This window comes from Styela clava, chromosome 1, assembly GCF_964204865.1.
Source record: "Styela clava chromosome 1, kaStyClav1.hap1.2, whole genome shotgun sequence".
Taxonomy (NCBI): domain Eukaryota; kingdom Metazoa; phylum Chordata; class Ascidiacea; order Stolidobranchia; family Styelidae; genus Styela; species Styela clava.
The window spans coordinates 11,238,129-11,253,678 of NC_135250.1; the positions used below are offsets into that span (position 1 = coordinate 11,238,129).

General features: G+C 37.1%; 1 protein-coding gene across 1 annotated transcript in view; it reads right to left on the reverse strand.

The window, feature by feature from the left end:
• Positions 1–3,553: 3,553 nt before the first annotated feature.
• Positions 3,554–15,550, reverse strand: part of LOC120340877 (titin-like) — a 99,494-nt gene continuing 87,497 nt past the window's right edge. The window contains exons 281-316 of the mRNA XM_078115256.1: positions 15,413–15,537; positions 14,876–15,009; positions 14,676–14,800; positions 14,421–14,592; positions 14,074–14,274; positions 13,743–13,982; positions 13,452–13,659; positions 13,234–13,370; positions 12,749–13,146; positions 12,536–12,670; positions 12,301–12,459; positions 12,043–12,209; positions 11,488–11,966; positions 11,269–11,412; positions 10,996–11,189; positions 10,301–10,918; positions 9,815–10,217; positions 9,466–9,708; positions 9,277–9,387; positions 9,051–9,186; positions 8,726–8,969; positions 8,086–8,652; positions 7,832–7,998; positions 7,504–7,716; positions 7,204–7,336; positions 6,932–7,129; positions 6,518–6,851; positions 6,081–6,347; positions 5,905–5,993; positions 5,676–5,816; positions 5,251–5,538; positions 5,045–5,170; positions 4,846–4,941; positions 4,623–4,762; positions 4,178–4,304; positions 3,554–4,048 (exon numbers count right to left, since the gene is read on the reverse strand). Of these exons, the coding sequence (XP_077971382.1) occupies positions 3,991–4,048; positions 4,178–4,304; positions 4,623–4,762; positions 4,846–4,941; positions 5,045–5,170; positions 5,251–5,538; positions 5,676–5,816; positions 5,905–5,993; positions 6,081–6,347; positions 6,518–6,851; positions 6,932–7,129; positions 7,204–7,336; positions 7,504–7,716; positions 7,832–7,998; positions 8,086–8,652; positions 8,726–8,969; positions 9,051–9,186; positions 9,277–9,387; positions 9,466–9,708; positions 9,815–10,217; positions 10,301–10,918; positions 10,996–11,189; positions 11,269–11,412; positions 11,488–11,966; positions 12,043–12,209; positions 12,301–12,459; positions 12,536–12,670; positions 12,749–13,146; positions 13,234–13,370; positions 13,452–13,659; positions 13,743–13,982; positions 14,074–14,274; positions 14,421–14,592; positions 14,676–14,800; positions 14,876–15,009; positions 15,413–15,537 (7,717 nt within the window). The 3' untranslated portion in view covers positions 3,554–3,990. The remainder of the gene's footprint in view (positions 4,049–4,177; positions 4,305–4,622; positions 4,763–4,845; positions 4,942–5,044; positions 5,171–5,250; positions 5,539–5,675; positions 5,817–5,904; positions 5,994–6,080; positions 6,348–6,517; positions 6,852–6,931; positions 7,130–7,203; positions 7,337–7,503; positions 7,717–7,831; positions 7,999–8,085; positions 8,653–8,725; positions 8,970–9,050; positions 9,187–9,276; positions 9,388–9,465; positions 9,709–9,814; positions 10,218–10,300; positions 10,919–10,995; positions 11,190–11,268; positions 11,413–11,487; positions 11,967–12,042; positions 12,210–12,300; positions 12,460–12,535; positions 12,671–12,748; positions 13,147–13,233; positions 13,371–13,451; positions 13,660–13,742; positions 13,983–14,073; positions 14,275–14,420; positions 14,593–14,675; positions 14,801–14,875; positions 15,010–15,412; positions 15,538–15,550) is intronic.

A 15,550-nucleotide genomic window follows, 5' to 3' on the forward strand; every position in this document is an offset into this window, starting at 1 on the left:
ATTTTGCGATTTTTTTAGCAAACTGATTAGCGAATGGATATTTGAAACATGTTGCTTCATTTGATGGGCTCCGTCAAACCGTTGTAGAGGTAGACGGTCATACGGCAAATAACGCGTTGCGACAGTTGCTCAAAATTTTTTTTTACAAACGCGAAAATTAGCCTAGATAACTATGATCGTACTTTATTTTCACATAAGCCATTGCCTTTCATAAACAATTAAGCAAAAAGACGGGACGGGCCAAATATTTGTTCATCAGAGAGTATGCCTATTGCCTACACTGATATCTCATAGACATTTGAAAATAAACTGTCCCCCTTTGCGACTCTGCGACGAAAATCTGCTTGCGTTACAATTGAAGTCTTGGTTCTCGTTCGAGACATGTCAGTGAGGTTGTTATCGGTCGACCAAAGATCAAAATGAGTTACGTGAGCACGACCAGAATATCATGGCCAACAACGTTATATTTTACCAAAGTTTCGATTACCGGTAATTGAATGGAAATCTTTTTCCGCTTCATGGCATGTATTGTGATTTTCAATGTGTAATATTTACTAATTGTGTTATTGTGCGTCAGTGGCGAAGCAAGACTCTCGTGGGCCTGCCCGCAAAAATAATTCGTGGAAATTACCCTAAAAACTCTCGGCCATAAGCTAAAACAACGTTTTTTTTATTTCGTCAAAAAGCATAACATGTCGCTATTAAAAGGCAATGGTAACCTAAAATTTGCCGTTTATCTTGGTTACTTTAATTTTTTTCATACGTGCTTCCTCTTCTGCGTTTCTGTGCGCCACTGAGAGGTTTTGCTTTCGACATCATTCTGACAGCCTTCGTAATTTGGTGCGATCAAACCGCAAGACGCCGAAAATCGATCACTCCCTGGCATTGTTACGTAACAAAACGATTTGAGCAGAACTAACATCAACGTTAATAAGATGTGCATTACTGGTTTTGCAATCCAACTTTTGGTTTTGCGGCTTAAATTTCTAAATTCTAACCGCTTGGGCCCCTTTGCGCTGTGGGCCCTCCCGCAACCGCGGGGGCTGCGGGGGTGGATGCTACGCCACTGTTGTGCGTTCTAATTTTGGGAAACACGACTGGAAACTGACAAATAACACACAAACCCGCGGTAACGAGGCAATGTTTACAATTAAATTACAACCACGCTTGAATATCTGTCTGCGAACAGAAGTGTCCGAGCGGCTGCAAAAATCGTTATTGTAACGTCATCGTTGATTTTTTTTCTGATTGGGCATTGTTACTGAAATAAACAAGGTAATTGATGCTGGGTGAAATAGAAAAGTCTGCAATATTCTAGAATCTAGGTTAGCGTTTCCTGCCAAATTATCAGAGAAAACCTCACGTCGCACTTACACGAAAAAAAATTGCTGCCTTTAAATAAAAATAAATTTTGTGATCGTTTAATGTGTACTTTATGCTTTCTATAGTTTGAAAACATGTAGGCCTAAAGAATAAGAAGCAATGTCAACTCTCTTCTTCGTCATCTCTTCCTGATTTTCTTTTGAAATACTAAAATATCACTCATGTTTGCCAAACTCTGTTCAGCAGATAAATTGCAGCAAATAATGTCTACCTCTATTGCAACGTAGTATTAGAGACAGGCATTACATAACAGAAAGTGCTCAAATGTTACAATACAAAACAGGCGAGAGAGATAAATATGCATAAACGCGCGATTATTGATTGGTGCCGAATTCCGTGCCCAGGCTGAACTTCCACGCCCACTTATGTCGTTTGCCCAACGTCTTTATGGTTCCATGCCACCCTATTTCCGAATGACGTGTTCCAAGAACAAGATCCACCCCATTTCTCGTTAAAATTATGGTTCACTTAGTTTATTCAATCCAAAGGGTGCACAACTTTTTGAAAAAATAATTATCAAAGGACTACAGTCCCGAAAAAAGTATAAACGACAGCGTTGCGTGAATTTTTATGGCCTTAAATTCAGATAGCCCCGAGGAAGGGTATAAACGCATGGGTTTAATTTCATATTTGCCTTCTTAATTAAGTTACGACCGACTCTGAATTGACAGAAAATTGACATCAATGTTATGTATTATTTCCGTATTTAAATTCCGTTTAATATGCGCAATTTTCCCCACAAAAGAATGCTAGAGTTGAAAGCGAACAACACTTGACTTAATATTTATGAAATTTTTAATAAATGAACTATTAAACTGCGAGCAACCACACGACAACGTATATCCGAGCAATCCTCTATCGAATATGAACGCATTACAACTTTGGAAAATCACGGAGACGTACCATAGTCAGAGTTGTGTGTTCCCGAGATGGGCATATGACAATTTCAGAATTTTTCCTTTACTGCATTCATTCGGTATCGTACGGTAACGCTGGCGTCGCAAGTAAACTGTGGCAAAAAAAGGTTGAAATTAAACCATGCCAGTGGACAACCATGGCGACATTTGTTCATGAATTGAAGCAAGAAAGAAAAGAAACAAATATAGAAATGTGCTTCCTGAAATAGGTCAACCGTTAGGTAGGGCACGGCCTGGCGGTGTGGCGCATCGTGATAAGCGTTAGGAATACGCTCGTCGCCGCATCTCTGATTACCCTTCGTGGGTTCGCAGGTTCGAATCCCATGCGGGGATGATCATGTGCGAGAGAATTGCTTGACTCCTCGCCGCCGTAGGGTGGTTTACGTAAACGCTGGTCGGTAACGGCTTCCTCTACCATCAAGTCCATGCTTCCAAAAACAAAATAACTGGCTAACTAATCCCATACCCGACCTGGGCTGGTAACCGGTAATCATGTGCGAGAGAATTGCTTGACTCCTCGCCGCCGTAGGGTGGTTCACGTAAACGCTGGTCAGTAACGGCTTCCTCCACCATCAAGTCCATGCTTCCAAAAACAAAATAACTGGCTAACTAATCCCATACCCGACCGTGACTGGTAACCGGACGAGAAGCCGTGGTTCGCCATATGATCAAGCCGTCTTATCGGCTTTCCCTTCCCCGGGACAAATATGCAAATCCTATCCTAAATCCTTGTCACGATGACTCGCAAGATACGACGTACGTTCATAAGCGCGCGCGCGGTGTTGCGACACAATTTTGATTGAAGTCCGAATATAACGTTGAAATCGACAGTAAAATCAATGGAAGTGTCACAGCGTCTACTCCATACCGTTGCGGGTCATCTACGGATAGTGAACGTTGGTACAAATCTTTCAAGGTTTTTGGACAAAATCGTTGTCAGATGAACCGGGGCCTTTTATGCAAATCAGAGAGACAAATAGACTAATATTGTGGACATTGATAAGCATCACCACACGTACACGGCAGCTAAGTTTGACGAATCACAATGATGCGAAAGAGACTTAAGTTGATAAGCTCGCGTGTTGCAATACAGCTGAAAGCTGGTTGTAGAAGTTAGTTTTAGACGTTTTTCTAAGGTTTGTGCACGTTTTTTGATTTGAAAGCTCTTTCAATCTGCCTATATAAGACTAATGTCTTACATGCTCTATAGATCATATCCCCAGAAAGACATTTCAAAATCTTTGACTGCATCATACTTGTGGTCAATGACCATTTATTATCCACAAATTGTGGGCAAAAATTCTTGAATAAAACTGTTCACGAAATTTCAAAGCGTTTCTTGGCACATATCAAACTTTAAATTCAGTCAATGAAATATGATAAGTAATCGACTAGAACACTATGACAATAATTTTTAAAAAATAAATAAAATGAACTTGTGATTATATTTGAGGCAAGCAACTTTGTATTTACATAAGTTACAATAAAATCATAAAAACAACAAGTTTACAACATGCATTAACACTTGCTGTGTATAAAATATTCCGCTGTATAAGAAGCACACGAGCATAAAATCAGTACATACTGTTTCAAACATTTTAGAATTAAGTATTTCAGAAAGTCATTCGAAAAATTAGACTGACATCCATCATCAAACTGAGCCAATATATTCTGAATGTTTGGATGGCAGTTAATGCCTTCTCCAATCATCATCATTCATAGTCGACTTTGGTCTTCGCTTGTAGTCTCTAAAAAGGTAATAGGCATGATTTTGATTCCTTACCTCGATATAACCTAGATCCAACGCGTCTTTTTTTATTTATACTGGACTACTGATAAGATTTTGGAAGTCTATATTCATATAAACTATTGCAAACCTTGAATTGCTCCCAGTTACTTCCAAAGTGGTGTATGCAGAAACCTCTCCATGTTCATTACGGGCCAGACATCTGTATGATCCTGTATCTTCGCGACCACAGTTCTTGATTTCAAGAGAGATGACACCTGAAAAAATAGGATTAGGATATAAATGAAAATATGAACACATGCAGATATGATATATATTATAACAGAATTTCCATGACCAAGTATACTTTTAAAGTGCACTTATGGTTAAAACAATGGGTGGGTCCAGAGAAATTTTTTGAAACTTGTACTAAAATATTTCAATTGATGTCTTGTAGTCGAAACTGGGGAGCATATTTTCACCTCCTAACATAACAGTAGCATCCACAACAATTTAGTACAAAGTTTTCCACTTTGTGGCAGAAGGAAAAATTTAAATATTTTACAAATATTGAGAAATTTGACAAGAATACCCACCATTAACATCTGACATTCTGTATTTGTCACCATCAGCAAAAATCAACATGCCATCTTTTTGCCAGCGAATGTTGGCCTGAGGCATTGCCTTCACCGCTGCAGTGAATTTTGTGTTCATTCCAGCAGATACCACATGAGATCTATGGATCAATAGATACAATTAAGCAAATAAGTTTCATTGTATGACATTCAAATGCAAGGTATAATATGAGCGAATTCTCACCTCATTTTTAACTGAAATTTTGGTGCTTCATGAGTTGATCTGCCTTTGGAATTTTCTGGAGAGAGTTCAGAGAATCTGACTCCAGATTTAGTAACCCTGAAAGTAAAAATTATCCAAATGACTTAATCCGGTTACAAAAAGACAAGCACATAAGAAAAATATCCTTAGAGAGCATGTCAAAATATATAACATAACTCACCTTGGTGATGTTTTAGTCACTTCATCATCAATGTCACTAGAACTTGAAGAAGAGGATGATGACCACCTTTTTCTCTCTGGAAACATTTCTGACACAGGTCTCGTCAATTCTTCAAATTCGAATGATCTGAAACAGGTATTTAAATAGTTGCATGAATAATTAGTCGATTTATTCCTCCCAGAAAGTCTTTTTTAATTTCAATATACCTTCTGCGGACAGCTGTGCTTCCCTGTGTGAAGTTCTCAAGTGTAGCCTTAGGCAGTTTGGGATTAGAAACTTTGCATTCATAACCTTCTTCATATGCTAGTTCTTCGGCTGTTGGTTTCATTTTCATCTTTTGAAGTCGTTTTTGATACCATGACATTCCCCCAATTTCTTCGGATGAAGTACTCAGAGAAGGTATTTCAGTTTTCTGCCTACTGCCATACTGAGATATTTTTAAAGCCATGGGCCGTAGAATGTTATCTTCCGAGGGATCTTTTTTCATGCTGGATCTAAGACAACAATACAGTTTGACCAGAAGAAGTTTTTCATTGAATTGCATGATAATATTCAACAATATGCCCATGGAATGTATTCTGTGTTGAAGTAGCCAACATTATGTTGTGTGGTTAAATTAGTCAATACTAACCTCGATTTTCCTATATTTTCTACTGCATCATGCCTTTCACGCATCTTGGAAAATGATCTGGTTTCCAAATCCTTCGAAGGGATAGTGTAAGTTAACTCTGGCGAGATACTAACATCTTTGTCTGAATTTTGTCTCCGAACCCTGTTAATTGATTTAAGACATGTAAAGATATAAATGTACATAAGCAAATTTTAAACTATAAAGATACTATAAAGACTCGTTCACTTACCTGATTGGTGCAGAGTCCATGGCGGCTTCCTCTGCTAAATATTCAATGCTCGATTGTTCCATAAGATATTCATCCACAGGTTGCAAGTACTAAAACAAATGCATAGTGGTTTATTTATTGAGCACCATGTTTTTTTTCACCATAACACAATCGCCAAATTTTAGCTTTTGCTATACCTTTTCATCATCTGCCATTGGATGATAGAATTTTCTCCGCAATTCAAAACGAGATTCATCTTCAGTCTTTGTGGGATTTTTGAATCTTGCTACTGCAGATTTGGGATCTTCTTCAAAGTTTTCCTGTGTTGGAACCTTCATTGTCGTAATTCGCCTCTCAGGAATAACATACGCCTTATCAGGATTCACATGCTTCTTAACTCTGTAGCTTCTTTGGGAACCACGAGACATGTCAGGGGCGATATATAATTCATTTGAAGCTTGAACCTGTTAACAATATTATCAAGGGCATTAGAGATATACCGGTAAATGCTTACCTAGTTATAACATTTTCATGACGACAAAATTGTGCATTAAAAAATATATAACTAAAGTGGTTTCTAGAGTGTAACAAAATACATTATCAATTATCTTTCGAAGCCAGTGCAGACACCAACCTTTCTGTACCATCTCGTAGCACTTCTTGGTTCATATGATAAAAGCTCCTTGTCTTCCTCCAGAATGTCATCATCATGCTCAATTGGTTGTGGTACAGAGTATGGCAAACTGGCAACTAATTTATTGTATTTGATTTTAGCTCTTTTTTCTTCAGCATCTTCGTCTTCCAAGAATGAGCTTGCATTCTGTCCAGATCGAACTAATGATGATGCAGTCAAAAGAGCTAGCCGAGCTGATTCTGGCAAATTCTGATCAGTATCACCCCCTTTGAGAGCAGCCAATATATCAGCCTTCTTGTAACCTTTGCTTTCAAAAGGACTAAAAGTAACATATCTGCAAAAATAATATTAGTTTAATAATTTCAATCTGCATCGAAGTTTGATTATATATTGCTACAATGAATGATAACTTACTCATCGATTCGTTTAATGGGCTTTTTGATGCTAAGTAAAGCCTTGCTACTTGCTGCTCCAGCTGAATTTCTAGCAGTTGCTTTATACATTCCTGCATCAGGTTGGAAGACATCCTTTATCAAAAGATAACAAGACTGCTGGTCTTCCCACACCATTTCATGATGATTGTCTGCTCGCAAAAGCTTTCCATCTTTTTCCCTGGAATTGAGGATTTTTTAGTTGGTCTCTCACAATAAGATTAATATTTGAATTCAATGGACACCCTCTCTTACCATGTAACTTCAGGCTTTGGATAACCAGCCACTCTAATATCAAATTTTGCAGACTGGCCTTCATGAACATATTGATTTGCCATAAGTCTTCTGAATGTTGGTCGAAGACTGACTTCAGCTTGCGATGGTTTACCTGCAAATTTTTGATAATATTTCGTTGTGTAGTTCTTGATAATTGATGCCAATTTTGTATTTTTTCAAGTATATATTTTTACTCATACAACAGTTTAAGGGTGATAACCAAACAAAGATCTGGGTCAAATACTTTTAAACATGCTAACCAAGCAAATTCGATCTTACGTTTTATAACCAAAGATGCTTTGCACATGTCTTCTCCATATTTGTTTCTTGCTATGACCAACAAATCGCCACCATCCCGGAAATCACAATCACAAATAGTAAGTCTATACAGTCCTTTCTCTCGATATTCAACATATTTCTTGTCGTCAGAACTGATTTTGACTTTTTGCGCATTGTGATACCATGTTATTTCAGGTGTTGGATGAACAGTGACTAAAAAGATAGAAGGATAATGGATTATCTAATATTCAAGTTTATAAACGCACGTAGAAACATTCATTCTATGCAACAGTTGAATATTACGAAAACAATATGCTAAGAATCTTACCAGTTACAGAAAATGTTACACTCTCTCCCGCATAGACGGTTCTGTTGTACAGAGGAAGAGTGAATTCAGGTGCATGTCTTAGTGAGCGCATGACTTCTCCTCCAGATCGCTTTGCAATCTTTTTGTGCTTGGAAATGTATATGGTACGTGGCACACGTGTCCATTTACTAAAAAGAAAGGTATATTCAGAACAGAAGTACTTAACCATGAAGCTTTTGGAAAAAATACAACCAAGAGTAGTCATACAAACTTACCCAGATTTCAATTGCACACACAATTCACATTGCTGTGATGAGGTTCCAAAGCCATTTTCGACTTTGCATCTGTATGTGCTGTCATCAGACTTCTGAACACCTCTGACAATAAGAGAGAATTTATCAGATTCCTCGTCATAAGCGAATTGATATTTTTCACTTTCTTCCAATCTGATATTGCCTTTGAACCAAGTAATATCTTCATCTCCTTCAGCATCATAAATTTTGCTTTCCAATTTTGCATCCCCTCCTTCAGCAACGAACTGATGATGCAATGGTGCTAGACATGGATTCATGTTAACGGTTTCTACTTTTAGTTTGGAGACTGACTTTCCTTTGCATGAACGAAGAGAACCTCCATAAGCTAAACGACCAAGAGAGACCACAACAGTAGATGCTTCAAATATTATGTTTGCTTTGAAAAATTTACGATGCAGCATAGTTGGTATCACTTGAGATCTTTTCTCAGCCACAAGTTCCTCAACATTCTCAATATCAGAAGAGAGCCATGGATGAAGAAGAGCATCTCTCGAAAACATTCTTTCACATTTTTCTCTGATGAGAAGTCTGAAATTTCAAAGAATTATTAAAAACCATATCATTCATTATACTTCAATAAATAATTTGAAAAAACTTTTACCTGTCAACAAAGTCCAAGGCTTCATCAGATATATTTGCCCATGCTTCATGATTGAAATCCCATTCAGCATCACTAACATTCTTCAATGTTTCGGAGTCATTTTCACCTTTGAATGGTGAAACACCAGACAGAAGAATGTAAGTGAGGACACCAAGAGACCACATGTCTGTTGCACGGCCTACAGAGTCATTTGTAATTACTTCAGGTGCGCAGAAATCTGGTGTTCCATATGCAATCTTGAGAGCTGTAAAGTATAAAAGTAATTATTTAGCAGACAGTAATGACCAAAATATGAAACGTGAATAGAATATGCATGTAAACCAACCTTCCCCAGATCGCAATTCTCTTGATGCTCCAAAGTCAACTAATTTTAGATTATTGCTCTTTCTCGTTACAAATAAGACATTTTCCGGCTTGAGGTCAAGATGAACAATATTTGCATAATGCATGAATGCCAGACCCTGTAAAAAATAAATATTCAATTCTGTATTTGTTCAATCGTCCTATATTATAGTAAAATTGCTTAGCTATGTAAAAATTATAACACCAACCATGGTAATTTGTTTAATAAACTGGATGCAGATGTCTTCAGTGAGGTCAAAGAGATCGCTGGTAATTCTCTCAAAGAGATCCCCGCCAGAAACAAATTGAACAATCATAGTCTAAATATAGAGATGTGCATGGAATTAAAATACAATATCAACCTGAAAAACTAACGTTCAAATAGTTTTTACACTTACAAATTCTCCTTTGGCTTCAAAGATTTCATGTAATTGAAGTAAGTTTGGATGGTTTAGTTTCTTCATTACCGCAATTTCTCTTTTTACTGAGGCATAATTGTGTTCATCATCAGTTTTTACAATCTTAGCTGCCATAATTTTACCAGTACTAATTTCCTGGGCTCTGTGAACATTTCCAAATGCACCACGACCAAGCTCTTCTAGTAAGTTGTATTTGCTAAGCACATTGACATTTGTCTGTGTCTAAAAGTAAATAAATTTAATAATAAGTTTTGATCTTATGAACAAGATCTCAATATTACAACAGTCAACATCACAATATTGACACAGCATAACAGATTCCCTATACCTTGGCATTTTTGGAGTCTATGTCTCCAGAAACATCCACCATTTCATCATATGTCGCAGCCATTGTAGGATCTTCCTTTGTTGTTATGATTCTGGATGGAGTAGATGGGCTACTTTGACCACACTCATTCTCTGCACGAATTCTGAACAGATAGCTAGTTCGGCCAGACAAACCACACAAGGTGTAGCGTGTTGTACTTGAAGATGACACTTTCATCCACCTCTCACTGCTTACCAAAGATTTTTCAATGATGTATTTTAAAATTGCCTTTCCACCATCATCTGAAGGTGCGGTCCAAGACAGATCAACAGAATCTCTAGATATTCCAGAAACTTTAAGACGTTCTGGTTGACCTGGTTTGTCTGCTACTAGCAACTGAACAGTGGCTTGATGACTTCCAAATCTAAAATTAAAGAATTAAAAATGCTTCCAATTTTTTCTTGCATGAAATCACTTATAATCAATTGATTGAAGAATAATACGAACCTATTATCCAATGTGATGTTGTAGAATCCAGAATCAGATCGCCAGGCATCTTTAATCATAAGTGTTGTCGAAGATGAGGTTGTTACAATATTGTAACCACTTACTTCTTGAGTGATCTGTTTACCAGCTTTAGACCAAGTTACTTTTGGCATAGGTGAGCCTTCAATAGGAACCTTCAAACCAACAGATTCATGGACTTTGCAGTGTGTTGCTTCGTTTAACATATAACGTGGCAACAATACTCTTGCAGGAAGATGAATAGTAATATTGATGGTGCAACTTGTTGAACCTCCAACATTGATTGCCCTGATGGTATATGGACCTTCATCTTCAATACAGGCCCTACTTATGTTCATACTGTAGTTATTTCCTCTTCCATATCGCATTTGGTGTTTGCTATCTTGCACGACTTCACGTCCACCCTTGTACCATTTGATAATAGGCTTAGGCTGACCAGATATTTTGGAGAACAATGTGACATTCTGACCTGGTTTGGCTACAATGTCCCTCATTTGTTCCATGAAACGTGGTTTGACAACTCTTACATTCTCTTTTGGAGTCATGGCTGGTGTTGGTTCGGATGGATCAGATTTTCCACTGTCATTTTCAGATGTAATTCTAGAAATATAGGTTCATTGAATTAAATTTCATAAAACGTAAATTAAATCATATCCATTATATAAAATGAAAAGTACCTGAATTCATAAGTTTGTCCTAGAAGCAATCCAGTAACACAACAAACAGTCTCTGTAATTGTGTCGATTGTTACACTACTCCATTCAGTATTTTCATTGTCACGCTTTTCCACAATGTAACTAGTGACCTTGGTACGATCAGTCTTTGGCTGCTTCCAGTTCAGTATACATGCATCAGAAGTGATACCATTTACCTGAAAGTAATAAGGTCAGTAATTTTTTATAGACAATAGCAATAACACAAAGTTAGTTGACAGTATCCAAAAATTTTACCGATATGTTTGTGGGTGTTAGAGGAGCATCAGTAGGGGTTCGAATAATAATGGGATCTTCCATCACAATGGCTTCAGAAAGTCCATATTTACTCTTTGCAGTCACTCGGAAAATATAAGAGTGCTTTTGAGTCAAACCTTCAACCTAAAAAGACAATATATTCAATTAGTTCAACGCTCAAAACAATTTAATTACGAGGTAACCAAGTGATGTACCGACCTTGTATTCAGTTTTGACAGCCAGAGATGTCACAAGCTCCCATTTCAATGGTTCTACATTTTGTTCACATTTTTCTATGATGTATTGAACCACAGGAGACCCTCCACAATCTTCTGGCTCATTCCATATGAGCGAAAGGCTAGAATCTGTGATGTCCGAGAATGTCAGGTCTCTTGGTTTGGTTGGTTTGTCATATACTTCACAATTGACAGAATATGTATTTTTTCCATGGATGTTGCTCAATACTACAGTGTATTTTCCACAATCAGAGCGAGTGACATTACTTAATTGCAAATGTGCGTACATATTTGTAGTTTCAAGTGTACAATTTTCTCCCGGTTGTACGGATAATCCACCTTTACTCCACATAGCATCAGCCTTAGGCAACCCAAGGTAGGATACGTGGATATCCAACTGTTCACCAGACTTCATAGAGATATTTTCTTGGAAGTTGAATTTGTCATCCACAACTGGTGACCCTGATGAAAACGAACATTTAGTTTTCTGCCAATAACCTATTAATCATCAGTACTCAATATCGATGCTTATACTTACCATTGACAGCAACACAAGATATGCTTTCTACTTTTCCAATTGAATTCTTTGCTGTGATAGTATACTCCCCACTATCAAGCACGGTGACATTGTTAATATGAATAGAATGCATTTCACCCTCTGCTAAGATTTTAATGTTTCCTCCTGTAGACATTTCCACCCCATTTCTGTGTAAGTGAACAAAAGTATAATGGGTGCAAGGTACAGAGTTATCTAGAGAATGAATTATATTTACGTAGTCGTATTTGCGTAGCTTACCTCCACCAAGAAATTTTAGGTTCTGGTTTGCCAGAAATTCTACATGCAAGAATGGCAGTATCTCCAACTGTGCAGTTTTCATTGCTGAGTGGCTCCAATATAAGAGGTGGTTCACCAACTGGTTTCTTTGTCACAATCGGCTTTTCAAATATGACAGGCCTTGAAAAAAGTGAATGCTTGTTTAAAGCTACCAAAAACCCCCTTATTATATTAAAAACCTTATATATTAGCATACCTGGATTTGCCAGAGTCATTCACTGCTGTTACACGGATTTCATATGCAGTATCTTCATCCAGTTCACATATTTGATGGTTCGGCTCCATCAATGCAACTTCATGTGTGCACTCCCAAATTGTAGAGTCGGGTTTCCTATCACAGAATAAGATATTCAAATAACCATACATGTATATTTATCACTACTAAGCCCACAAAGCAATCAATACTTACCTAACTTCAACAATATAACCAAGTATTGGTGTTACTCCTCGGAATGAAGGCTCGTTCCATGCAAGTGTAATAGAGTTTCGTGTAAGATTTTGGACCTCAAGATCTTCTGGAGGAGAGGGTACATCATCTGGATCTTTGCAAATAACAGATTCAGATGTTTCCGATGGTTCACTATCTCCCACACTGTTAACAGCAACCACACAGAACTCGTATTCTGCATTTTCAACAACATCTTGTACAGTTAGACAGTTGTTCTTTGTAAGAACTTTGTTGATCTTGCACCATGAATCTGATGACACTTCTTTACATTGAACATAGTAACCGCTTATTGGAGATCCCCCATCTTCCAGTACAGGCATCCAAGAAACACAAATCTTATCTTTTGTCACTTCATTGATCTGAACAAAATTAATTTATAGTGAGATTCATGTAGTCCCATTGAACATATGAACTCATAATATATATATAAATATATATATATATACCTCAACATGCTGAGGTGGTTTAGGAACTAGCAATTTGATTGTTGGTATCAGAGGCTGATTTAATTCAAGCACAGGACTTTGGCCATATTGATTAACTGCTGCAATTTGGAAATAGTATCTTTCATCTTTGATTAGACCTGAAATATCAATATCATGTTTTTAAATTTACTCAACAAATTGTTAAACAAAAACTAAGATCAAAATTTTTCAATCCATACCTTTAATTGTACAGCTTGTTTCTGTAGTCACAACAGCTGCAGTGACCCAAACTGTCTGTTTCTCTTCCCGATATTTTACAATGTATTTTTCAACAATGCTGGGAGTTTCTTTCCAAGAAACAGAAACCGAGTTTGGAGTAATGTTACTGAACACAACTGGCCCTTCGGGTGCAGCTGGTGGACAGCAAACAACAACAGGAATTTGGATCTATCAAAAAGCAAAATCATTTTCAAACATATAAATCAAATAAAAACAATCAAGCAGAAAAATATTTGACTGAGAAATTTTACCTCTTTCACTCCGCATTTATTTTCCAACCTCACTCCATAAATTCCAGCATCAGCTGGGGTCACTTTTTTGATGAGAAGTTCTGTAAAACTTTCATTGACACTAATGGAGCATCTAGATTTGAAATCCTCATCTTTGGTATTCTGTTTCAACCATGTAACAGATTGTTTGGGTTGAGATTTGAACTTAACTGGAATCGAAAGGATATCACCTTGCTCAACAGTAATTCCAAGGTTGCAAACCTGTAAAATTGAGAGTATGATAATATTAGATATCATATCCAATGTGGATTATGAAACTGTTATGAAGGATTTCAAAATAAGAAACAATTACCTCATCATCTACAATGAATTTGGGGAGTCCACTTTCATCTTTAATGACAATTGGTTTTTCCATTTCTACTGCATCACCAACACCACCAGCATTAACAGCCATTAATCGAATTAAATATTGGCCTCCATCAGTCATTCCTTTTAATGAGTAGTGTGTGAAACGTATGGGAGTGGTATTGCATCTTTCCCACCATTCTTCACCCTTTTAACGTTAAGATATATTTATGATTAGTTGCAGAAGCTATTTGAATGTCACAAAGCAACTCATTTAAGGAGTGTCACAAATCAACCCATTCAGGGAGATTTTTGAAAAGGTGCAAGACAAATATAATCAATACAGATACCAACCTTTCGCATTTCAATAAAATAGCCAGACACTTTTGATCCACCTTCAGATTCTGGTTTATCCCATGCAAGAGATAGAGTGCTTTTCGTAATCTCAACAACTCTTGGATTACGAGGTGCACTTGGGGGATCAACTGGATCACAGCAAAGTACTGCGACAGTCTCCTTGCTAGGTCTAAAATAGAGGTATGATTTTTTTAAATTAGGACAGAAAATTAAGGTCGTGTGTACCAGAGTTGTGTGTCAGATTACACTTACTTGCCCTCTCCCTTTTCATTTACAGCAAAGACACGGTGAATGTATTCAATTCCTTCAATTAGACCAGTGCTGGTAAAACGAGTCTCTTTTACAGGTTGGCGTGTGGCTCTAATCCATCTTTTGCCCTGGATAATAAAATCAAATGTTTCATTGCGTACTCCTATTTAACTCAACAATACTTACACAGATAAATTATATACCTTCTTTTCCTTTCTTTCAACAATGTATCCAATCATATTCAATCCACCATTATTGACTGGTTCCATCCAGCATAAAGAAATAGCATCACTAACAACTTCCAAAACCTGAGGACTACTTGGTGGACCAGGTATACCTGATCAAATAATAAATTTTCATGATTATGAGTTACCTACTATTCGCTGAGATGATAAGGAATATACATTTGCAAGAAATCTTTACTGAGATAAAACCTACACAGTCCCAAACAAATGAGCTATTTAAGATTTATGATATACAGATAGAGACAGCAGTGATATACAGGCCAAACAAAGATTTGAGTAACCTGTTAACATTTTGAGTGACAGTTAAACCAAGAATTTTAATGTCCTATTCATCAAGAGCTTGACAGCTATGGAAGCTTATTTCGTGTTTTTTGGTAGTTGAGCAGATGTAGGGATACCGAAATATTCACCAATCATAAACGTTTTGTCAATCTTGCTACATACGCACTGTGAGGTCTAACCTAACAATCTACATATAAATCAGAAAATACACACCATAACGGTTTTTAACAACCACACTTTCTGAAAGTAAATATTTTCCAACACCAAATCGATTTTCAGCTGATATTCTAAATATGTATTCTCCATTTTCTTCTAATTTTGTGACTTTCATACATGTCCTTTGAAAATACA